This window comes from Bemisia tabaci, chromosome 4 (assembly GCF_918797505.1).
Source record: "Bemisia tabaci chromosome 4, PGI_BMITA_v3".
Taxonomy (NCBI): domain Eukaryota; kingdom Metazoa; phylum Arthropoda; class Insecta; order Hemiptera; family Aleyrodidae; genus Bemisia; species Bemisia tabaci.
Genome location: NC_092796.1, coordinates 27,898,471 through 27,924,412, shown reverse-complemented (window position 1 = coordinate 27,924,412; position 25,942 = coordinate 27,898,471). Strand labels below are relative to the sequence as shown.

At 42.5% G+C, this 25,942-nt stretch overlaps 2 protein-coding genes across 5 annotated transcripts in view; both read left to right on the top strand.

The window, feature by feature from the left end:
* Positions 1 to 25,942, top strand: part of Nost (Nostrin) — a 114,661-nt gene that overhangs the window by 7,647 nt on the left and 81,072 nt on the right. Inside the window, exon 1 of one of the 3 annotated variants that reach the window (XM_072299605.1) lies at positions 6,608 to 6,661. The exons of 1 other annotated variant lie outside the window; for it this stretch is intronic. In XM_072299605.1, coding sequence (XP_072155706.1) covers positions 6,623 to 6,661 — 39 coding nt within the window. In that variant the 5' untranslated portion in view covers positions 6,608 to 6,622. Of the gene's footprint in view, positions 1 to 6,607; positions 6,662 to 20,372; positions 20,481 to 25,942 lie in introns of those variants that run through there. One more of the 3 variants, XM_072299607.1, reaches the window with a different exon arrangement.
* LOC109035476 (uncharacterized) lies at positions 14,649 to 20,440 on the top strand. Of its 2 annotated transcripts, none has more exons than XM_072299608.1 (2): positions 14,649 to 15,157; positions 19,020 to 20,440. In XM_072299608.1, exon 2 carries the CDS (start codon positions 19,193 to 19,195, stop codon positions 20,276 to 20,278), a length of 1,086 nt encoding a protein of 361 aa, XP_072155709.1. In that variant the 5' UTR covers positions 14,649 to 15,157; positions 19,020 to 19,192; the 3' UTR covers positions 20,279 to 20,440. The 2 variants fall into 2 exon arrangements, with proteins under 2 accessions (XP_072155709.1, XP_018904677.2); XM_019049132.2 differs by having other exon boundaries at positions 18,942 to 20,440.

Below are 25,942 nucleotides of genomic sequence, written 5' to 3'. Positions count from 1 at the left end.
AAGGGACTCTAGTCTGTACCGACGGAGATAAAAGCTTGCGAAGTTTCTCCACTTTGTTTGAGTTGTTGGTCGGAGTGTGCGAGCTGCGGCGCGGAGGGCTCTCGTCCACGTCCAATTTAGGTCTCCGGTGACAATATTTGCAGCCAGCGCAGGAGCCGACACCGGCTGTGGAGTGTCCCGGTCGGGCAGTATGTCATCTCGGATGACTCGATTTTCCTTTCCAGAAACCGATAGTCCCTACCGCCGGACCGGACCGCTTCCCGCCTCGCGCTCTCCACTCCGCTTCGGAGCTTTCAAAGTCGAGCTTTCGTTTCTTGTGCTTCCGGAATCTCTCCATTATTCCGCCACGACGCGACGCGACGCGGGCAACTTTTACATTCTATCGTCGCTGATGTGCATGACGCGACGCAGTGGCGCGGTGCGACGACAACGATGGACATTCCTAGCACTGAAAAAAAATCCTCGGCGTTATTACCAAGGTCCGTTGGTACCTTTACCATCTCACTTTTTTTTACCATTGTTAATTTTACCAAGACAGACTGGTAAGCTTACCTAAAAACCGGTATTTTTACTGTTTTTTTTTTTCAGGTAAGAATACCATTTTCATTGGTAATCAATTCCCGGTAACTTTGCCATTTTATCTCGGGAATTCTACCACAGTTGATAAAAAATATTGGCGTTTTTACCAAGGTCCAGTAAAATTACTGAGGAAGTTCAATTATTTTACCGAGATTTCTCGGTAAAATTACCGATTCCATAAATGGTAATTTTACCAAGAAAAAACTGGGATCAAATAGAACCCTGAATTCTTGGTTTTTTTACCCTTTTCGTAGTAAACACACCGAGATTTTTTTTTCAGTGCGCTCTTGAGAAATTTCCGCGGCCAAGACGCGAGCACCCTCTTTTTCTCCGCGGGGAAAAACTCCAAGTCACCCCGACTTGATCGACTCAATTGACTAAATTCGATAAATTTCTGTCGTTTCCCACACGAAGTAACTCCATTCCAAGGTTGCAAAATTGACGCAAACAATTCAATTTTTTCCAAGAATCCACCTATACAAAATTTTTGTCTACAAATCTTTATCAATTTCAACAACCAGCCCGCTGTAATGACAAAAGTACTTGGCTCTCTCTCGGCCTGAACTTGAAACGAAAAATTGCGGGCTTTGAAAACTTTCGTCTCAAGTTCGAGGCGAAGAGAAATAAGTAATAATGGCATTCGATAAAAAAAATGCATCTTAAACATTAAGTCGTAAAGAGGTTGGAATGTGTTGGGAAATTTTTTTTGCGACCACCACTGATGAAACCATCTTTTTTCAGCGCTGGTATTCTTTCTATTCCGCGACACCGCCGCACAATGGATCGATTCAATGTGCGAGGTCCGACAAAATTTGGAAACTGTAAACGCTTATAACTCATCCGTTTAGACAAAACTTTGAGGTTCTAAAAGCGATTCCACTGGTTTCCTCCTAAAATTTTCTCTTACCAGCACCCTTTGAAATTTAAAATGTGTCCAATTAAACATCAACATTTGTAGTTTTAGTTAAAGATTTCATGTCCGACCTCGCTGATCGACTCGATCGGCCTCTCCTCGCGTTTTCTAACCGGTTTCCCGAGCCTTTCTATCTGATACGACACAAAAAATTATTGGACTCATTTTCCTACATCAAGATGTCAGAAAGATCTTCACATTCTCGTGGGAATTGTTCGCATCTTGAAGAGATCAAACCCCTTGTCGAGTTATTTCAATTTGATAATATTGACAGTTTTATCAAACATGGTCGTTTGAGCTTACTCTTTGTATACTCACCTAGAGAGTTTATTCACCGAAGACCAACCACGCCGAAACACATGCCTTTTCTCGCTTCAAAATAAAAGAAAATAAATTAATAAAGTTCCTTAATTATTCAACCGTGAAAAATTTCAAGACTGGACATACAGCGTCCTGCATCGATGGAAAATTGGCGGCGACCACTTTTCTTCGTAATCTGATAGGCGGTTTGATGATTTTTCACCAGGACAACAAAGACATACTAGCGGTCGTTATTCGGATGATATTTTATACGCAAATCTCAAGGCCGATATAATTTGAAAGAAAAAAAAGTTGTCCAGGCCTCGTAAAAAGTGAGTAATTGGACCGATTGATCTCTCTCTCTTCTCTCTCTCTCCCTCCCACAATGTATAACCACTCTGTGAGCACACCTACAAGAAACTCTCAATTCATTTCCCTTCGGTTGGCTCGCCGAAGCCGCGACACGGGGCCGGTTTTTCCGTGTCACATCCACGCGACCTGCCCACACTGCCGTGCTGAGGAAAAACGCCGTATGAATATTAGAGAGTTGCCAAATCTCCTTCGATAAAGTGTTCATTTCTGAAGGAAGTTATGAATATTTTTCAGCAAAATGTTCAGTAACTTCCGATCGAAGTACGAACGAAATTCTCTGAAAAATCATGGAGAGAAATATCCTTAAATTTTCCCGGGAATCCTTGATTTGCGAAAGGAAATTTGGCAACGTCGGATGGTTCATACGGCGTTCTTCCTTATCGCGGCAGCACACCTCTCGCGAAATCAACCGCCGCGTCGAAACCATCGATTATCGGGATAATCGATCGATGACAAAACTTGGAAGCGAAAGCGCGCCCGTCCGCGAAATTAATGACGGCTCTCGCGGAAAGCGTCAGACCGTCGCATAAATTATCGTTTCCTTTCTTGTGGCCTGCCGTGCTACGGAAGAACGCCGTATGAGCCTTCAGGCGTTGCCAAGTTTCCTTCGATAAAAACTTATATTACCAGGAGAATTATGAATATTTTTTCCCACAATTTTCAGGCAATTTTGTACGCAATTTAATCTAAAATATCTGAAAATTTTAAAGGAAAATGTGCGTGGATGTCATAAAAAATACATTTTTTTATGAAGGAAAATTTGGCAACTCTCGAATGTTCATACGGCGTTCTTCCTCAGCACGGCAGTGGCGGTGGGTTTCACTCGAAATGTGACAACGTCGGAAAGCGTGGCCACGTTGCGGCTGTCGACTGATGATGCGGTCGTTAATCGCGCGGTTTCCGAGCAGAAACCAGGAATCATCCGTCGGATCAAGGGCCGTTCCTCAATTTCGCAATGTCCAAAGTTGCGCGGCTCCTGGACCTGGACCCCACTTAAATACTGCCGTCCCGAGGAAAAAACCTCGTATGAATATTCGAAAGTTGCCAAATTTCCTTCGACAAAATGTTCATTTTTTAGGGAAGCTAGGAATATTTTACCTTGAAATTATCAGGAACTTTAGGTGAAATTGCGAACGGAGTTACTTATACCAATTAGCATCGTCATCTACTTTCTAGGTGGCGCTCATCAAGAAAATGTCTACTTTCTAAATAGAACAATTTCCTTGAAAGAAAATAGGTATAAAGTAGATCTAGAAAATAGACACAAGAAAATAGAAAGAAAATACATTTTCTCCTTGCATTTTCTTAAAAGAAAACATTAAGAAATTGGCTAGAAAATAATTCTACTTTCAATAAATTTTCTATCTTTTTCCAAATGGGAAGTTGACAGAAAGTAGACCTATAAAATAGATCAGATAGATTTTCTTTGGTCAGACATTTGACTCGCAATGTTTTTTCTTTCTATTTTCTGGATAACTCTCATTTTCTTTGTTTTTTCTAGAAATTTTCTTGATATTTTTTTTTTTAAGAAAAAAATTCTATTTTGCTACTTGGGACCTTGAAATTTTCAGGAACTTTAGGTGAAATTGCGAACGAAGTTACCTATCTGAAAAATTGGAGGTAGAGTATTCAACGTTTTCCTGAAAAAAAAAATCGTGATTTACCAAAGGAAATTTGGCGCCGCCTGAAGGTTCATAAGGCGTTTTATCTTAGCACGGCAGAAAACCTATCATGCTCCAAGTCGCGGCGCTGCAGGACTTCTGAAAAGCATGCAACGCTATGATTGTCAAGTTTAGGCCCGGGAAAGTAAAGACGTAAAACTCTCCCGAAAAATAAAATGTTAAAAGTAATAATTCAAATAATAATGGTAAAAAAAGAAGAAAAAAGGTAAAAATATTGCCATTGCATCATAGTGTTGTGTAAGTTGTCTACTCACGGATTGAAAGGGCTCTTCTTTTGAAGTTTATTGCAAAGAAATTGAGATAAGTTGCAATTTTTGCTGCATTGCAGATTGGACGTAATTCTGTCAAATGGAACTAAGCGCCATCGGGGTAGGAAGGTAGAGGGGGGCTTGGATTGGCGGCAGAACCGGGCGTCGGGCTCATTCGTTCCTATACTCGCAATGCTTTTCCATGAAACTTAGTTCCGCTTGACAGAATGCGCTATCCGGGATTATAAATTCCTTTAAAGGAACTCAATTTGACGCTTAGTTCCGTTTGGCAGAAATACGTCAATTTTGTACCCGTCTCATGCATGGAACTCATTTTATTGATGTGTAAAATATCTTCGTTGCACTATGCTACGTAGAAGCGCATTCAAGATAGATTCATACCTATACAGATACATAGGAGGTAGATATGTATCCAAAGAAGTTCCCAATGAGCGACCTCATACGCGTGCAATGAGCGAGTTCCGTACCGGTTTCATGAACACCAGGAATTCAGGATAAATGCCTAGCTGCTCTTCACTGTAATGACCGTTACCGCCCAGCACTATACTAACCGGAGAGCGTAACTTTAGTTTTACGTGAGCCCTGAAAAGCATGCTATTATAAGGGCAACAAGGCTCATCTCAAAGTATAGTCTCACCTATTACGCCTGCAATATGACCGTGTGGAAGTTCATGCACTGACAGGATTTGAACGCGCGCGTCATTTAACATCTAATATCCGTCCATCCAAACCCGAGTATCACGTCGAAAATAAAGCATAGATATAAAATACAACTGATTTCATTATTGATTGTGTTATGTCTATGGAATAGACGTATGTTCAGCCTTGCTCAGGACAACGGCCTGCCCACGTTACACCAAGGCAAGGAATCGCCCACTATAGATTTGTGTGTATGGTGCCCCCGTAGCGCCACAAGACAGATCTGCCGTGTTGAGGAAGAACATTGTATGAGCATTCAAGTGATGCCGGATTTATTTATTTAAAAAATGAATATCCATCCTGAGATATCTGCCCTAGTGGCATTTTTCAACGGAAAAAGCACAATTTATTAAAATGTGTCTGCGATTTTTGGTCATAAAATCATTGGGGTCACCAACATTTGAGCGGATATCGTCGATTTTTTCATGATTAAGTGACGATTTAAGCGTCGCGAAAAAGATCTCGATTTCATCGTTATCAACTGTTCATGTGTTGGCTCATCTTGACGATAAAATCGTGGGAAATCGTCAGAGATCGCGATTTTTGGTTCGATAAATTTACCCATCGAATCGCAACTTATCGCGATCAACGCCACTTGGGTTGTGGAGATTTTTCTTCGAATTTTTCTTCGAATTTTTCTTTCGCCATTTTTGCTAGAGTACCTCAAAACTTGAAGAAAAAATGGTCAGCCTTTTTCGTAAAAATTAAAATTTTATCGGGGGAGGTTCGAAAACATTTCAATGCTTATACGACGTTTTTCTCTAGCGCGTGGAAATGGTGGCATGGCTTGCTTTTGCGATTTATAGGTTAATCTGCCATTTAAACCTATGGAAAAGGATCGATAAACAGGGTGTTCTTTAATAATCGATTCTTTACCACAGCTTCAAATGGGGATCGATCGATAATCGATCATTCGCGCCTCGCCACTGATGGGCTCTCGGGCTCTGTCGTGCATGTATTCTTACGGATCTCAGGGTCCCAGTCACAATGAAGTTAGTTCCTTTTGATTAAGGTGATTCGATGGACGCCATATTTTGTGTCAGAACGGCATGCGATATATCGCATCAATTGGTTCCATTTTTTCAGTTACTCGTCATTTTTCTCCAATTCTGAGATCGCAATTTCGTTGTCAGGAGACTAAAACACTCACTTACCAATTTTAACAAAGAAATTCAACGTAATAAAGGCGTGGTTTTTTTAGAGAGAAAATATCGCATTCGAGTGCAGTTTCGATATCAGTATCGAACGCGATGTTTTCTCTCTAAAAAAACCACGCCTTTATTACGTTGAATTTCTTTGTTAAAATTGGTAAGTGAGTGCTTTGGTCTCCTGACAACAAAATTGCGATCTCAGAATTGGAGAAAAATGACGAGTAGCTGAAAAAATGGAACCAATTGATGCGATATATTGCATGCCGTTCTGACACAAAATATGACGTCCATCGAATCACCTCAAAAAATCTAATTCGTAGACCTGACAACTATCGCAGATCCTCCACCTCTGTGCCAGCCGATCCAGCAACAACAATCGCATTGAATAATAGTTTCGTGTCCGACTTGTATCCGACCGGTTGGCAGTGACAAAGTTCGCGACAGCGATGAGTAAAAAATCGAAAATAATAGGAAAATCACGTTGCGTCGCGTCGGCTTTCTAGCAATTAATGCACTAATCCCGCTTACTTACCAAATTTAGAAACTTCTCTCGCCGGAGAGAGCGTAGGACGTTGATCAAGAGGCCCTGGCCTCTCCGTGACTTAACTTGCGCTGTATTTCGAACGACTCAGTGAAACTAAGTTCGCTGTTGGAAAAATGGCATTGTCGTGCGTCAGGTACCCGGGGTTCAAGAAGGTAGGATTTTCACGTACAAAAAAAAAAAAAGATTGTCCTGTCAGGCAAAATGCAGCATTGAGTCGAGCCCATGCATTTTTCGTTTAGAGTACATCAATGTCTAAAACGCGGAACCACGTAGTTGCATTGCGGGGTTTCAAAATCTCTGCTCCTACTTTACTCATTTTAAACAAGCATAAGTCAATTACATAGCTTATCTACGGAATATTCTACTAATGGAGAGGAAAAATCAAGGAGTTTTCACAAAATTGGAATTGCTAGTTTTCTAAAAAAAAAAAAAAAAAAAAAACACCACAGTATAAGAGGAAGTCTGCAACGTCGCAAATTGAGGTACGTGGTTTCGCACTTTGACTATCGATATTCCTTCACCGCAGATCTTATGGACCTGTACTTATGAACTCACATACTCAGCTGCATTAATATTAACGTCACTCAGCAGAATCTGCCCGATTATATTGCCTAATTCTGCCGTTAGTGCTATTTCAACAAACTGATTGCGGTGGACGTACGCGTCCTGAGACAGTATGTTGGAGTTTTTTACCAACGTGCGTTGAAAAAGCTGAAAATCCTAGTTGCAGCGCACTGAGGATTAGCCCAACAAGGCTGAAACGCGTCTGCAGTTGCCTTCCTGAATGAACGTAGCTAGTGTTGCACCAAACAGCATATCTCTTAGAGGGAAAATTGTGCTCATATGAAGTTTTTCCCTCTGTAATGAGATTTTCAGCTTTTTTAACGCGCGTTGGCAAAAAACTCCAACATACATGGCCGGATTTACCTACTTGCCGCCCATGGGTCGCCTGTATTTTGCCGCCCTCTTCTCATTCATTTTGAAACATCAATAAAAACCATCAAGTGAACGTGCCGGAGGGAGAAGGGTGCATAAGACGCGTTTACTCGTGTTGGACACATTTTTTGCGTAAGCCCTGTCTACGCACTACTAGCAAAAGTTCAGTTCCGTAAACCTATCTGTGTGGGGACAAGGCCTTTCATTTGTAAGAAATGAACTAAAAAATTAAGAAAGAACAAACATAAAAGAGGTTTAATAATTTTAACTTCCGCCGCCGCGCCGTGCCGTGCTGACCAGACCACACTGTGTTTGGTGCAGTGCGTGCAGTATTCACGTAGTCTTGTAGGCACTGTGCGTTTCACGCCGCGCCGACCGCTGTTGACCGTACTGTGTTTGACGCAATCCGTGAAGTATTCATACAGTGTCGTAGGCGCCAATATGTGTTACATGCTGACCGCTGCGTCGAGGGCTTCTCTTTTTCATCTCAAGTCCTCGTCATCATTTCTCTTTGCGCCGCGCCGCTCCAGGCTAAATTACGTGTTAGGTTTCTCTCTTAATTCAGCTAATTAAAGGTGCGCAGTCTTTTGTATCACCGAAATACGACCAAATTAGAATTTAATGAACTCTCAGGAAATGAGAGATTTTGTCACCTTTTCTTGTTTGTAATTTTTTTCTGAATCCGATTTTTTTGTACCTGCATTGAAAAAAATTGCAAAATTTGCCGCCCCCTAATTTTGCCGCCATGGGCCGCGGCCCTTTTGGCCACCCCCTTAATCCGGTCCTATGCAACATACTGTTATTTTAAAATAACACGAAGAGGCAGCCCTGAGATGAGTGCACTCTTTCAGAGTACATTCGTTCACTTCACAGAGGATGTTATTAGGCATAAATAACTCAAATACCGGCTTAACCAGCTTATCAACTTAATGACACTACGGAGGTAAAATTCGCCTAACAACATGACGTATTGCCTGATTTTGCCTCGTAATTTATGTCACTTTTTTAAATGAAAATAAACCAAAATTTGACACTGAAACCGAGTGAGTGTCATCCGTTCAGAATTGAGCAGGCGAAGGCGCAAAACAATTCAAAGCATCAGGTTTGTTGTATCGTTTTTGATTACTGAAACCAAAAGAAGCAGAACAGGTAACGTAAAATGCAGTTAGACTGTTTCGAGGTAATATCGTCAAATTATTATGGGGGAAAAAGTTGAATCAAGCATTTGAAACTCGCGATATTACTATCGCGGATCTTACGGAGGGCGATTGAAATTTTCTAAATTTAGATGTTGATTAGGTTGCCTTTGAGTCAGTGCATAGAAAACGCGCCTTCAGTTTGTTTTTAAGCCAAACATTACCGGGTTGATAAAATAATCACTGCACGTTGACTTTCATGAATTAATGAGTGAATGGAATCTGATGTAGATCAGGGTTTACAGGACTTGTACTTAATTATCTCTGTTTGTTTACCCTTTCTACAGTGGCGTGGCGTTCTGTGCGATGAATTGGTTGATCTGCCATTTAAACCTATGGGAAAGAATCGATTATCAGGGGAACACTTAAGCAATCGATTCTTTGCCGTAGCTTTAAATGGGATGATATCGCTAGACGACTGCCATTCTACATATGACGTCCTTGTCAATCAGGTTGTACCAACGTCCTACATTCCTTGTTCTCGTCCATCTACCTCGTCGTCATGAATTCTTTGAACAAGTTTTTATTTCTCTTCCTCTCTTAATTTCCTCTCAAAAATAAAATACCGCAACTCGCGTTGTTACATATTTTTCGAGTCTCATCCTTATGTCACTAATCTGGATGCAGTGTTGTAATTCAAGACGGTTTTATTCTAAAAGCAACTGTAATTTTACTTTGTTTCAGGTAAGCTGAGCACTTTAGCATGTTCCGCATAATTATGTGTACCACAATCTTACGTGAGTAAACTGACAAATCGTAGCTTTTATTTTTGCCTCGAACCAATACTGCTCTGCTAAGGAAAAACGCCGTATGAACATTCGAGAGTTGCCAAATTGTCTTCGATAAAATGTTTATTTTTGAGGGAAGTTATGAATATTTTTCCTTGAAATTTTCAGGAAGTTTGGGTGAAATTACCAGCGAAATTATCTGAAAAATCGAAAAGAAAATATTCATAAGTTTACCAGGAAATTCGTGTTTTATCAAAGGAAATTCGGCAACGCCTGGAGGTTCATACGGCGTTTTTACTTAGCACGGCAGAATAGCCACTCGATTATCATCTGTTTTAGATTTTTTTACCATGCGAATCATGGCAGCATTTCGTCGTCTCCCGGAAGCATAGTTGACAGATGTGCTGCATAAAAAAACAACTTCCCCCGCCCCATCTAAACGTATGTAAAATATGTACATTTAATTGCACTATGTGGAGAACCATGAGAGTAACGCATAATGCCTAAGGCGCGAAGCGCTCGGGGGGGGGGGGGGGGGGGGGGGTTGGGCTGCGAAGCAATTAGGGCACTGAAGAAAAGATTGGTAGAATTTACCATTCCTTCACGCTGTATTTCACACAGCGTCAATTTAGAGTCAACTCTGCCGGAAGAAAAGTAAACGTAACAGGTAACCATTCCTCTGGCCGAATCGACTTGAAGATTGGTAGAATTTACCATTCCTTCACGCTCTGTAAAATACAGCGTGAAGGAATGGTAAATTCTACCAATATTTTTTTTCGGTGGGAGAATGCACCCCCGATTCTCGGTCAATTTTTTTAAAGCGGATGGTGAATAGCACTTTTGTTCTTCTGGCACTGTGTGATACGTTGTTTCATCGATGGTTCGTGCGTCCGGCGCTCGGCGCGCGGTGGCTGGAGCTTGGAGGCATGACATAATAGGAATAGGTACCGTTGCTGGCGGGCTCGACTGCATGCAGTAGTAGGAGCGAGCGGCGCGTCGTTGTGTCGCGTCGCGGCGCGCGGGTTCGATGCTCCGCGCGGCGCGGCGATCCGCGAACTTGAGCGCGATCGAAATAAAACGGATGAAAAACGCGGAGAGATGAACGAGAAAGAGGAAGAGCGTGAGCGTGCGGATGGCTTTAATTGAACTTATTCTTCCTGCCAAACAGCCCTATGCCGCCTCTCTCCTCCTTCCAGTTCCCGGCGCACAGTGAATCCAGAGCACCTCTATAGGGCGACTATGGACAACTCGATTTATGTAGCTCTCAGGGCCAAAAAAGGCGCGACAACGTGAAAAACGAAAATCACTAGAATTGTGCCGCTGCCAGCCTACGCATTTGAAAGATTAATCAGTAGGGCCGACAACGTATTGTAAACAAGCGTTTTGAAGGATTGAGACTCAGAAACTTAGAAAATGTATGCAAAATCAAAGTTTTATACGCACTGGAAAAAAAAACACATTGGATCTAGAGTCCAGACTCTTAAAAACATCGACAAGAAAAAGTACTCTTGATTCAATCAGAATCTAGCTTAAATCAAGAACCGAGCCTCTTAATTTAAGCGGATTTCGTTTTGATTCAAGCAAAAATCCGATTGAATTAAGAGTATTTTTTCTTGTCAATGTTTTCAAGAGTCCGTACTCTAGATCCACAGGACCGAATTTACCTACTTGCCGCCCATGGGCCGCTTGTAATTTTCCGCCCCCTTCTAATTCGTTAAGTGAACGTGCCGGTAGAGGAGGGGTGTATGAGACGTGTTCACTCGTGTTGGGCACATTTTTTGTGAAAGGCCTGTCAGCACTAACGAAAGTTCACGGAACTTTTCGCGAAAGTTAAGTTCCGTAAATCCACATCTGTTTAGACAAGGCCTTCCATTCATAACAAACGAACGAAAAAATTATGAAAGAACAAACATAAATGTGGTTTAATAATAATTTCAACTCCTGCCGCTGCGCCACGCCGACCGCCGTGTTTGGCGCAATGCGTGAAGTATTCATGAAGTCTTGTAGGCGCTATGCGTTTCACGCCGAGCGACTGCTGTCGACCGCAGTGTGTTTGACGCAATGCGTGAAGTATCCATACAGTCTTGTAGGCGCTATGCGTTTCATGCCGACCGCCGCTCCGCGCCGAAGGCTTGTCCTCTTTCATCTCAGTCCTCGGCATCATTGCTCTCTGCGCCGCTCCGCTCAAGGTCGAATTGCGTGTTTGGTTTCTCTCTTAACTCGACTAATTGAAGGTGTTGTCTTTGGTATCACCGAAAGAAGACAACATTAGATGTTTAATATACTTTACTCTCAGGAAATAAGAGATATTGTCGCATTTTCTCGCTTGTAATTTATTTTCTGAATCCGATTTTTTCTTTTTTTTTTTTTTGATACCTACTTTCAAAAAGATTGCAAAATTTGCCACCCCCTACATTTTGCCGCCATGGGCCGCGGTCCATGTGGCCACCCTCTTAATCAGGCCATGTAGATCCAATGTGTTTTTTTTTTTTTTTTCAGTGCGTGCTTTTATAATTTTTGATCAGTGCACCTACTCTCGGAGTTTGAATTAATACCGCACTAGACAATTCGAGTTCATGGCTTGGCTGCCTTTTTGAGCCCCAAGAGCTACATGACCCGATCAAACCCAACCTCCAAATTTTCGAGCTGCCCATACTCTCGCTATGAAGGTATACCCACTCTAAGTGGATCGAATCAATCAAACAGGTCGCACATGAAATTTTTGACTACAACTGCAAATTTGTATATTTAATTCGTCACATTTTAAACTTCAAGAGGTGGTTATTGAAGAGAATTTCACGAGGAAACAAATGGTTCCACTTTTAGAACTTCAAAGTTTTATATAAACGGAGTTTCAAGCGCTTAAAGTTTTCAAATTTTGTCCGAGCTCTCTTATCGACTCGATCCATTGTGCGGCGTCCGTCTCTCTCCCTCTGGTCCGTATCCAGCATCCCGGCTCCGCTCCGGCTCCCGGCTCCAGAGTACGTCACCCGCCTTCGTCGTTGCCAAAAACTCAACTTTTAAACTTTCCTCCACCAACGAATCAACTTCACGATGATCCCTACGTTCAGTCCGAAAACGATCTTAATTTGAAATGTTTTTGATAAGAAAAGCTCAAAATTGCTCCTGCATGATCTCAGTAATTCACACACCCTCTTCCGCCCCCTCCGCTCCCTCCCCTCCTTTGGACTCAGGAGGTTCCTCCGCTTGCAATCTTAGCTTTGACTTCGCTGCAGTAGAGTACCTATATTGAGAGAGTATGGCCACTGGGGTTACCACCTTTGATTGGCTCAGCCATCTTAGGCTAGATGGAGCCTTTAGGACCCAAAAATGGCGGACGCCATAAATTTATGTAATGCAAAATGACTCAAAATGTAGTTTTCTTTGCTTATCGTAACGAGAAATTTACTCAAATGCACTATTGCGACATCTTTTCATATTTTTAAGGCTAATCGTGTGCAATTTTTGAGAAAAATTATCTTAGATGTAGTAAGGTTGGCAGCAAGTGCGGTTGGTGATAACCGTCAAAATTTGGCAATGACCCCCCTCCCATCCACAATAACCAAAACAAAGCACCGCCATTTTTGGGTCCTAAGCCTCTCCATGGGGCCCAGTGGCCATACTCTCTCAATATAGGTACTCTACGCTGCAGCTTCAAGATGATTCCCACGTTCAGTCCGAAAACGACTTGATTTGACATGTTTTTGATAAGAAAAGCTCAAAATTGCTCTTGCATAATTTCAGTTATTTACACAGCTCCATCCGCCCCTCCCCTTCCGCCTCCCTTGGACTCAGGAGGCTCCTCCGCTTGCAATCTTAGCTTTTGTGAGGGTTCTAAACTTAAAATTTGTATGCTCGTGTCGATGTGATTACCCGCCGATTAAGTACGAAAAAATAAAAAAATAAACAATAACAACATGGAAACTTGCCTGGTGCATTCAATTGCTGGTGTGACAAAAAATGAAATCTGAAAAGGAAAAGGATTCACACGAAAATACGCAGAGAAGCGTAACATTTGAAGGAATTTCGGATTTTCCTCAAAATAAAAAGGAATTTTGGAGGGAAAATCTTGTCATACCATCGGCCGCGGATGAACCGATCGCGCATACCCGAAACTTCATCGCATATTATAATTATAGATGAACTTCGGACTCTCGCGTCGTCAAGCCATTTAAAACTAATAAAAAACTTATTAAAGCCCAGAGGGCGAGTAAACAAACGGGAAGAAAGGTTGTGCGTGGTTGCCAGATTGTGCTAAATTCAGCACATTTCCTTAATTGACCAAATGCAATTGGGTTTTTCGCACAATCTGACCACTGGGCAGGGTTGGTACGGTCAGGGAAAACCGGGAAATGTCAGGGAAAATTTGTTGAATCACCTTCATTTGGTTTCTAGAATGGGTTTGAGGTTTCGAACAACAAATTTTGCCGGAAAACTATTTTCAATTATGCCTTTTTAACCATATCGACGGTGTAAGTCGGCAATCACATATCTCGTTTGCGGTGTCTGAAAATCTCCGCCTCTATGTTATTTTTTTTAAAGGAGAACAAATTGACATCATTCTTTGAAGTTTTTGCAGAATTTTCCTCGCACAGAGAAGAAAAATCACGGCAGTTCTAAAGAATTGCCGTTGAGTAGTTTTCCGTTTAAAAAATAAAGTATGACAGGAAGTCTGCGACGTCGCAAACCGAGTTATGTGATTGCCGACTTACACCGTCGATATGTCACATCTTCAATTGTCAGGGAATTTCCCCAAAATGTGTCGGGGAAATATCAGGGAATTTTTTTTTCTAAATTCTATGGCAACCCTGACGGGGGAGGGGGGCGCTAGAGTCCCTTTATACTGAGAGTCAAGACAACACCCCCTCATGGAGTCACAAACGGGAATAAAGATTACAGAAATTGAACGTTTTTTGTAATCTTTGATCGGCTCATTCCTAAATTCCTTTCTCCGTTCCTTCTCTCATTCCGTTTGTTCCTTGTCGAACCCGAAATTCCTCCATTCCAGATTATAATCTTTGCAATTGGTGAAAATGTAATCTTTATTCCCGTTTGTGACACTGTGAAGGCCTAAAATCCGGTTAACCAATCAGAAATGGATTCGCATTGTCTTGACTCTCAGTATAAAGGGACTCTAGGAAATATCAGGGAATTTTTTTTTCTAAATTCTATGGCAACCCTGATGGGGGAGGGGGGCGCCGGCCGACAACACCGCTTGCGTGTGTGATACGCTCCTCGCGAGCGGCGCGTCTATTTTTAGCTCCTTCTTCATAACATCTCAGAAAGCAGCCGTGTTCTTCCCCCGACTCTCAGTCCCGGGCGACTTCTTCGTCACGGTCGTCCGCGTCACATCGTGTCTTCGCGCGAGCTTTCAGTGCTTTCGCCGCCGCGCCGATCACCGATCAGGACGAACCCCGGAAGTTCAACCCTCGTGCTCTGGCCCCGTGATCCTGAGGGCATCCTTGTTTCGTCGACGCCCGAAGACGGTTCGCCACGTGTTCGCGGGTGTGCCGCGTCGGGTGCGAACGTGCGCCGAAAGTAGCATGATCCACTTGTGCGTGTTTTCGGCCGTGGTTCTCAGGCTGTGATCCCACGTGCCGAGAGGGTTGCATTCGGATTGTGGCAGGCGCCGTGACATGGTTCTCGGGCTTTGATCCCGCGTGCCGAGAGGGTTGCATTCGGATTGTGGCAGGCGCCGTGGGAATGCGTCCACCAAGGCGTGTAGTGCGACAGTGTCGGTAGGACGCTCTTGAGTGGAGCTCCATCGCCGGATTTTTCCTCTGAACTGGTAAAATATGATTGTGATTGGATGATTACCGTGCTTTGGCAAATTCCTAACCATGGAGTCATGGCTTCTCCTAAGAGCGAGAGGCTCATGTCTTTCAGAAACGGAGATTACGCGAATTCGAGGGAGCGTCCAACCTCCAGAGGCCAGCGCTGATATATTCCGATTATTGAAATTGATGTACCAAGCTATAGACAAAGGAGACAAAAGAGATATGGAGAGATCCTATTGGTGAAAGCGGGTGGTTGCAATGGACAAAGGGGTAGGTAAAGAGACTAACTAACGGCAACCTACGAGATACCCGACAGTTAGTCTATCATTTCTCCCTTTGTATATAGGAACCACCCATTTCAAATAATAGGATCGCTCCATACTCCCTATGTCTTCTGTGTCTATAACTTTGTCTTACGGTTTCGATCGATTCAACCCAAAATTTGATCAATCAACGAAGTCCTCTCGATTGATCTGATCGAAATAAAAGTAACTCAAAATAACCATTGCCCCTTTATCATGCGAATATTCCTATCTAAGACACACGTTTTCGTAGTAATTTCGTTGTTGAAAATTAACTGTCCTGGTTTAAAATTTGAGGTTTCCACGACCTCAGTGTCCACGGTTGAAGAAACTATAAAAATAAATAAAACAGACACTGATTAATTTGTTTTACAAAAACTAGTTTTGAGCATTACTCAATAAAATAAGCAACTTTTGGGGTCGTCCAAAAATTGTAGGAGACCAGGCAATCCTGAGAAGGGGAAGAAGCCCCCAGGGTTCGTAGGGGTGGCGCAGGACTTGTGGATGACCCTGTATTTTACAGGCTCCTACCAGGCAGGTAGCTTGTCACCGTGAGCATGAACGGGCACCTGAGGAAGTACAGCGGGCAAGTTGTTCATTACGGTTCCCTCGCTTCGCAGTTATGCAGCTCCGGATCGGGTCGTTATACTCGAGCTTTTCGCAACCTCAAAGTTCGCTCCTCACCGAGCTTGATAACGGATCATATCTCCGCGCATGCAATGACGGCAAAGATCCCGATGCTCGACGTGCGATGCTTAGTTTCCGCTCATTCTCGACGTATTCAGCTTTCAAAAAGCGACGGCACGCTTAAAAGAAAATTAATCCTTTAAGATAAAAGAAATAGACATATCGACGGTGAAACTACCAAACCACGTATCTCGTTTGCGGTATTTAAAAATCTACGCTCACATTTTATTTTTTTGAAGTAGACCAAATCAATATCATTCCTTGAAATTTTCACGGAATTTTCTCCGCACAAAGAGGAAAAATCACAGAAATTTTCAAGACTGGATGTCAAGTAGTTTTTCATTTAAAAAATAAAGTATGACAGGAAGTCTGCGACGTCGCAAACCGAGATACGTGGTTTGGTAGTTTCACCGTCGATATATAATGTGACAATAAGAAAATGAAAAAAAAGGGAAAAAACCGAAGCTTTTTGGCTAAAAAGTGGTGGCAGGAAAGAAAGCTCCTAGATTTGAGTCGTTTTACCGTAGAAAACCTTATACATATGAGGTTTCTGTCGAATGAAATAATACGGTTTTGAGAGGAAGATGTTCTCAAGGGTTTCCCATGAGAAGTTTGTTCGGTTTTTTGGTAAAAGACCATCAGGGCTTGACAGTATTTACGGTTCAAAGACAAAAAAAAAACGGGTGCGAGGAAATAAATATTTGGACGGCCCGTTGAATAGCATGGGTTGATCGGTGTGCTGTGCAATAATGTAGAACCGAGTGATTTCAAAAAGCGAGCCCTAAAAAAGGATAAGGAACCGATGAAGACAGTGGCGTGCCGTGCTTTGCGATATATAGATTGTTATGCCATTTAAACCTATGGAAAAGGATCGATAAACAGAGTGTTCGCGGCGAATACCTTAGTAATCGATTCTTTACCATAGGTTTTAAGTGGCATAATGATCGATCCATCGCAATTCACGCCACGCCACTGGGCGAAGAAGAAAATAAATGCAGAGCTCCACCATTCTCTCGGGAAAATCGGGCCATTCGATTCAGTCTACCAGTGTGTTGAAAGTTTGTCTATGATATTAACTAATCTCCGTTTGATAGTGGCAGCACAATATTTGTCGCTCCCCTGACGTGAGGTAACGTAAGGAAGGCAGTGGCGATTCCAGCAAGTTGACAAAATCTTTCAATACTACATTTAAATCCGTCGAATATCTCGATTCTAAGTGAGACATGCTGCCTCACAAGGAATCGATTGTTTAAAATACATTTAAATGGAGAAAAAACAGTGTTGCCAACTTGCAGGAGTCGCCACTGACGTAAGGTCGTATCTGCATTATGTATGAGCCCTATTATCCATAACGCCACTTGCTCTCCAGGGCTCACGAGGAAATAAAGATAGGAGCAGTGGCGTGGCGTGATTTATCGATTATCGATATTTCCCCATTTGAAGCTATGGTAAAGAATCTATTATTAAGGTGTTCGTTGCGAACACCCTGTTTATCGATCTTTTTCCATAAGTTCAAATGACAGATCAATCGATATATCGCAAAGCACGCCACGCTACTGGATAAGATCGACCAAGTGTGTGACATCTCGAAAAGGAAGCGCGGGAGCTGCGAAGTCTGACGTGATGGAAGTTCATTTCTCAGTTCGTTACCACTGGGCGTGTCTCACACATGGGGAAGGGGCAACTAAAACTTTAAATGCGACTTCCCGTCGAAAAGGAATTGAATTATTTGCCTCTTGGGAGTAGTTTTCTATGCCTCACTAGGCCAAGCGACGAATTATTGATAGCTTAAGTCGTTAAGTGCGTAGTTCTATCCTCTACGTTGAAAAGCTTCGGAAATATTTTATTTTTTGAAGGGAAACTGCATAATATTTCTTCTTAGAATATTTTTAAGAATTCTAGTCGGTGTAAGAGGGCATCGCTGGAAAAAAGAAGTCGCTTGGATCGTGAGTCCAGACTCTTAAAAACATTGACAAGAAAAAATACTCTTGATTCGATCGGAGTTTTGCTTGAATCAAGAACCAAGCCTCTTAATTTAAGCGAATTTCCTTTTGATTCAAGCAAAACTCCGATTGAATCAAGAGTATTTCCTCCTATCATTGTTTTCAAGAGTCTGGGGACTCGAGATCTAAGCAACTTTTATTTCCAGTGATAGTAAAATTGTAGGTTGGAGTGTTATTTAGTTACCTTATGAAAGAATAAATAACATTCTGAAAGATTAAAACAGTGCAGTTAATACATTTACGCCTTTTTCGACTTTAGCCATCGTATTTTTAAGTTACGCATAGTCACTTACTGAGATTCCACGATAGACCCATCTGATTATAATTGGTCACTATGCAGATTATATTTTTAGTATTCTAATGTGGATATCAAATTCATTCTTGGTCTCAGACCAAGGCAGGCAGAGATGGAAAGCCTTTTTCGGCACTTTTCTAAATATTTGGGTACACATCGGTTGTTGATGCGGAACATTGAATTTTGATTTAGCAGTGATTCGTTGTTTTAACAGATTACAAATTTGGACTGGGCAAATTATTTAGAGGTGTCCACGCGTTGTGTTCTAACGGCTGAATCTGTCGGATCCGGAAAAAACGGCACAATCTTCTCGTAGTTAGAGGCTCAGAGTTATCTCGTTTTTTGAAAGTTATCATGATCCTCCGCGTTTCTTTTTTTAAATTCGAAAAGGCCTGGTGTATAGAAGCACAGGTCCTGTTTAAAATTATAAATCTCGGCAATAAATCAAAATTAGCCTTCAAAATGCGACCCAGTCACTTAACTTATTCCAAATATTATTTTCAATCAGTCTCTCCGTTGCTGAACTCGAGGTGAACTCAAGGTTTGGAATTTGCCAAAACAATATATAATTATTTTTCACGGACAGGAGTAAGCGGTCCTTTTTGTCCGCGGAATGATATCACAAAGTAAAAAGTGACCCCTCCACTCAGACGTTTGGCTGTGATAGCCATGACCCCCTCTAAAACCCACGGATCCATGACACGAAGCTGGGCGTGAAAAGTTCGGGGCCAACCCGCTAGAGTGCGGGCGTGGCAAAGAATGGCCAAAGATCCCGCGGGCTCGAGCAGTTGGTGGGGGATGCCACGAGTGATCTCGTCCTTGTGGACATCGCCGGAGGAGGAAGCCGCGGGGGAGAGCGAGAAGGAGAACATGGAGGAGTTGGTCGAGAAGCGACGCCGCTCCATCCGCGAAAGGGACGTCACACCCTTCGACCGAAAGGAGGCTACCGAGAACAGAGTCGTCCGGTCCCACTCCAGCAAGAGCCGGAGCCGCAGTCGATCGTCGAGCGGCTCGGTCAAGGTCTCCAAGGCCGAGGCTCAAGTCCCGTCCAAGAACGACGAGAACATCTCCGTAGAAATCTCCAACATCAGTTTTTCCTTCTTCAACGAGGAGAACAAACAAGACCTGGCGCTGCTCAACAACCATTCAACGGATAAACCAGAGTCTCCCGTCCCGGTCGTCGAGGCTCTCCAAGTGGACAAGCTAGAGAAAGACCCGGACGAATCCGATGACCTTTCGTTCTCGTCGACGTTCAGCAGCCCCTACGATAAGGTCCAGAAGAAGCAGCAAGAACCCACCGTCCAAGACCCACACACCGTGGAGTACTCAGTGCCCAAGAGATCTCCGTCCCCTATCTACTCGTCCATCAGCAAAGTTACACCCGGACGCGGAAAGCGGGAAAGCGCCGAAACCGGAACTCCCCGAACCGGATTGGACCCCGAGCACGACCAACAGCTCGGAGACCCCGACCGACTACGTCCACGTCAAAGCGGACGGACACAACTACGAGGACATCGACCTGAAGGAGTACATCCAGCACCGGGCCACTGTCAAGACGAACATGCGGCGCCTGTCCCCTGCTCCGCTACCGGCGGAAGAGGTCGTCGATGGAGGTGCGCTCCAAGGTGGACCGCTTCTGGCGCTACGTGCGCAAGTGGTGGGTCGACGAGCGGGCCAAGATGCACGAGACGCTCGGGAAATACCGGAAGCAGAAGGAAAAGCCGGAGCCCGGCCCCCAAGTCGAGGAGCTCCAGAGGCCCCAAGTGGAGAGCGTCTCCGACACGGAGAGCTTCGACACTTTCACCGAGGACGAGGCGGATAAGTTCGACGTGGACACCCACGTGAGTCTCCCGCTGGATATCGAGCACCTGCAGGACTACCGCAAGTCGTCTTTGGCCGAGGTGTCCCTCGCCAGTAGGCCCGTCTCGGCGCTGTCCTTCAAGAAACGGAGCCTCAGGAGCCTCATCGTCAAGAAAGGAGCTTTGAGAGCCAGCACCGAGACCTTGAAAACCATCCTGTCTTCAGGAGAAGCCGCCTTTACCCTGAGGTAAGGCATTTATTCACCATACGATAATTTTACACTCTTGCTCGATAATTTTTAGCCACAATGTGCTGGAATCAGGCGAATGTGCCTCAAGGCGGAAACTCGAAATCGGACCCATGAAAAACCCGATTTAGGTCTAAAAAAGCTTAACTAGATTCACTTCTTAATTTGCGTATTTGAAGACCCAACACGGTAAAAAAAATCTCTGGTTCAAGAATGCAAGTTTCTTGTCGCCGGATTTAAGAGTCTGACTCTTGTTTCAATGCAAAATCCGCTTGAAACAAGAGTTTAAGATTCTTAAATCCGGCGACAAGAAACTGCACTCTTAAGTCAATGCAATGCGGCATTGGTCCAAGAGGTTTTTTTTTTACCAGTGAATGCACAAATAAGTCATGTGGTATGTATATGTTTAAAGGAAAAAGATGGGGGAAAAAGAAGATTTTTGTCTGGACCGCGTTAAGCAGAAAGGAACCAAGGTGTTATTGCTAAATTTAATTGGGCAGTTTTATTTTTTTTCATGAAAACGGCAAATCTCAGTGAAGTTTTTGCATAGCACGAAACGAATTCCTTCAAATTTTCAAAGAAATTGCACAAATGTTCTCTCGTAAAAAATTAAATTGTCCAGCTAAGTTTTGCAGTAATGGCTGACGCGGCTTAGTTTCGTTTCTGCTAAACGCGTTCCATTTTACGTATATTTATTACCTTTTACCACATTGGTCGTAAATAGATTGTTTAAAGAAATCGACAAGAGGGAATCATAACTGAATTTTATTCTCAAAATACCCATGATTTTCTTGTACAATCGTATGAAATTTCATTATTTTAACATATTTATTAGGAGATATTCGGATAAAAAGTTCTAGTTAGTATAAACTAGAGCTGAGTATGAAGTCACGCTACACCCCCTGACCGTTTCTCGCTCAGGCGGTCAAGCTTTGCGTTTTTCCCATGATTTTAAGTAGAATAATGTTTCAAATTGTTCCTAGAAAAAAACCCGTACCAATATCTTAGCACCAGCACACTTGCGCATTTCTACATTTATCGTATTTTTCTCATCGAATATGCGCGTGAAAAGTTGAAGTGTACTTTTTGCGTGTGAGGGTATGTGCGTGAGTGTGTCGCACTGTGGTTTTAAAATTTCCAAGGAAACACCCAGATCCGTAGAAACATTTTGCCTAACAACAAAACTGCACAGGAAGAATTTGGAAAAGCTTTGATAGTGAATTTTTTTCTACGATTGAAATAAATTAAAAGCTGAGTCTTTGTAAATTGATCCATCCCCATCCTGGTAAAAATTGGCAGTAAATCTGTGTTCCAAAATACCATATAGACCTACAGTCGGCCGTAAGATTTCCAATAGCCTCTATAGCCGGCTACACAATTTCTTATAGCCTTTTATAGCCGATGACGATTAATAAGCAACAGCCAGACGATAAAGTGTATACTAAATGTTACTACTTACGGATGCTAGGACTTAGTGAGTTTTTGGACTACCGCTCTTTTTTGGGCCGTTGTATCTTGATTTATTTTGCGAGGGAAACTCCGTACTTTTGATGGACGCCTGCCATTCCTAATATGTTAGCGCGCCTTCAATTTTCGTATGATACTGTGCAATACCTCTGTGTGAAATAGTTGCTTCAAGCGCCGTGGCACGCTGCGGCGCGGCGGGCGGCGGCCAGCGCGAAACGAGCATCGGCGCCTTCAAACCTAAAAGGGATACTTCACGCGTTGCGCAATGCGTGAAGTATCCCTGTTAGGTTTGTAGGCGCCAGTGCGTCGCCGCTCCGCTTTGTGTTAGGCTCTAATATTTCATCTGGCGGAGTCAGCGTTTTTCAACTGATGATTTTGAAATGTTTGCACGCTCTGTATGGATTATTCTCATTTTAATTGATTAAAAAAAATATGATTTAAAGGAAAATATAATGTGCGTTTTGTAAATATTAAGGTGGTTCCGTATCAAACTTAATGATTTTCAAAGCACACGAATTTCTACACAATTTCTTATAGCCTTTCATAGCAGATGGCGATAAGGTTATAATCCAGCGATAGGAACTATAGCCCGCCTTCATAATTTTTTATCGCTTCGTATAGCCCGGCTCTATGATTTTCTCCGCTTTCTACAGCCAGCTATATGATTTTCTATCACCTCCATTAGCCGGCTATAAGAATTCTTCTAGTATTTTGAAACGCAGCTCCTATCTCCAATTTTTACCAGGGCATTGGAATGAACCACACTTAATTTTGGGTTCTCCCGAAAGTATAAGCACGAGTTCCAAATCTACGAACCAATTTACGGATTCTTGCTTTGATTCTTGCGAGGAAATATTCAAACTGCCAAAATAAGATTGCAGTTGCTTTTTAGTGGTCAATAAAGGTATTTATTTCCTGCCGTGTGCGGAGTATAACAGTTGCTAGGCCCAAGTCCGTTCCTACGACATTCTTACTTCGTAAAATAAAAAGCAGGAACGGTAATGTGCTCAGTCCGTTGTCCCAATTTCTTCTTCTTCTACCTACGTCCATTAATTTAATGAACACATGGATAAATGAGAGACTGCCGCTCTATTCCTATAAGAGAATGAGGAGCTGCTGTTAATTTATATTGCGTGAACTACCATTTTAGTCCTATTACTCAACACTCCTACCATTTAGGCACTAGGCACTAATTCAGGCAGGCGTATGGACTGAGGTAGGGGCGATTGTCTGATAGTAATATTCCGCCGTAATAGGTGGAGATTCTCACTAAAAAAATTTAAAAAAAAACAAAAAAACAGATAAACAAATGAATAAAAATAATGAAGGTGCATTTCATTTAAAAATGAACTAAAATATGTGTAAGATCTCCTTTATATTATGTTCCCTATTATTGTGGCCACGTTCAACTCCCAGGGACTATACGGACTATACAATTCGTATCAAAAGATACGAAGGAACCTTTAACACTGATAAAAAGAAATGCAAAATTTACCAAAAATAGGGTAAATTCTATCATGAGTCTACTTGATTTTTGAGGCAGTGGTAATGTATGGTATAGATCGATAACCAAATATTTGGTAGCATTGTTGTTTTTTAAATTGTACTTAAAGTTACTTATTATTTTCTCCTTCGAATGAAACTAATAATGAGCAGATTCGTGAGGTCGCTGAACCGCTAGTGCATACCACCACATGCTAGCGTTTCTGTCGCATCAATGTGTTCGTATCCAGCCTCAAGTATTGACCAAAAAATAGATTGAGATATTTTGAGCCCAACGCCGACGCCGCCACCACGCTGGTCGCGGTTTAACAATGTTGCCAAATTTTCACGTTTTCTGTAACTGTATAGCAACACTTGAGAAACGAAACTCACATTAAATTACTTGCCGCATTATGAAATTGTGGAGCTTGTAAAGCTTTTTAAGTTTGCCATGATTCAAGCCATGATGATTTCGTAGAATTTCGGAAATTTGTTTTACTACATAGAGGAAAATACGATACGAGTATGACTTAAACAATTATTTCTTATATTTGAAACGTCGTTGCTTCATCAATTTACGACGAAGTCGTAGGAATTTGCTAAGAAACCTAATCAAAACTGCAAAAACTTTAAGACCTGGCTAATTATTTCCGTGATTTTTGGACTCGAAATAAATTTGAAAATTCGGCAGACATATGAACTTGCTTTTTTTAAAATTTTGGACACCCCTCTTTTAAGCGGGTCCGTGTAGTGGCGAGATGTGAATGATCGATTTTCGACATTTCCCCATTTGAAACTGTGGTAAAGAATCAATTATTAAACTGTTGGTCGCGAACACCCTGTTTATCTATATCATTTTCCATAGGTTAAAATAGCAGATCAATCGACATATCGCAAATCACTCCACGCCACTAGGGCCGTGTACTGTGATATCTTTTTGAAACAGAAAATCAGGATTTTATATACAGAGACTGTATAAGAGGTAAAGAAAACACATTTTTAAAACCTGGAACTAATTTTGCTCCCCTGATGGTTTGCCTTGACGGTAATATAAAGAATCTTATGCTTCTTTTTGCCGAAAATGTTCACCCTCGAGATTTAAAGATCGTCATTTTTCATCTATCTGGCATGCAAGTGATTACAAAATGACGACGATCAGATCAGACCACCCATGTCCATTAAGACAAGATTTATAAAGCAAGTGGTCAAGTTTACGTAACTGAGTTTGTCGAACTTGCGTCCACGTCACTCACTGTTCTCTCGTTGTCAAGGGTGAAGTCCAAAATATCTTCGGCGTCCGACAACAATGTATAATACCTTTAAAATCTCATGATAGATTTTACCAATACCTCTCTTCGCTCACTCGGGTGACAAAAATCCTGTTGGAAAGGAACATTCCAAGCTCTCGTTTATTTTAATTAAACGGTACTTGGTGTACTCGTTTGTCCTTCCTCTGCAACGCTGGCATGTCACAACTACCTTTCTTTTACAGAAAATCCTCTTAATTTCTACGAAACAGAAATATTTAGTAACAAAAACAGTACTGACCAATTACCCTCCAACTAAAATTTTGTCTAATTTTGAAAAGTATGCGTTTTGGGGCACATATCAGCAAATATGGATCTGAGGGAGCGTTCACAAATTTCGTGACGCACTTTTTCTGCATTTTTGACTCCTACTCCCTCCCCCCGCTTGTAACGCTTTTTTGACGTAGGTCTCTATCCAAAATGGCAAATCCTCTACTCGACCCCCCCCCCCCCCCTCCTAGAGCGTTACGTAATTTATGGACGATTTTGAAAAAGTGCCTATTTTTCGGCATTCGACCGCAAATCCGTATAATCTCAATTGTACATCAAAATCCGCCTATGGACCAATGTCAAGGCCAGTATTACACATAAATAGAGGCCAAAAATGACCAATCCGAAAAATATAGACCTTCAATACGCAGCAATCGTAGAGTTGAGGAAATTCAACTAGAGTAGGCCCAAAAATGGCACTTACCGATACCTCTTCTTTTTCTGGATATCGTAGACGTCGCAAACCGACATTTGTCGTTCCGTGCCGTACCAGTTTTACCATCGACATACCTTAACTCGTGGATGAAACCTCGAGAGCTTGTGTACACACTTGTTACCACCAGTGGCGAGGCGTGAATGATCGATTATCGATATTTCTCCATTTGAAGGTATGATAAAGAATCGATTATTAAGGCGTTCTCTGGGAACACCCTGTCTATCGATCCTTTCCCATAGTTTTAAATGACAGATCACTCGATATATCGCAAAGAACGCCACGCCACTGGTTACCACCGGTAGCACTTCAGGCAAAGCGTGGGCGCGCAACCGCGCATGTCTTCCCTATACGGCCACGATGGGCCCCGCTCAAAAATGCAACTCACTCTTACATGTTGTTCCCGTGTCTAGCATGCAGCGCCAGCCTGAATAATGTCATCGCAACAAGGAGTGGGCGTCATGTCAGTACAGGCTATGCTCCTCACTTCCTCGTCAACACGA

What these genes read in the sequence shown, in the direction of transcription:
- LOC109035476 (XM_072299608.1), top strand. Translation starts at nt 19,193, where the DNA reads ATGGCCAAAGATCCCGCGGGCTCGAGCAGTTGGTGGGGGATGCCACGA.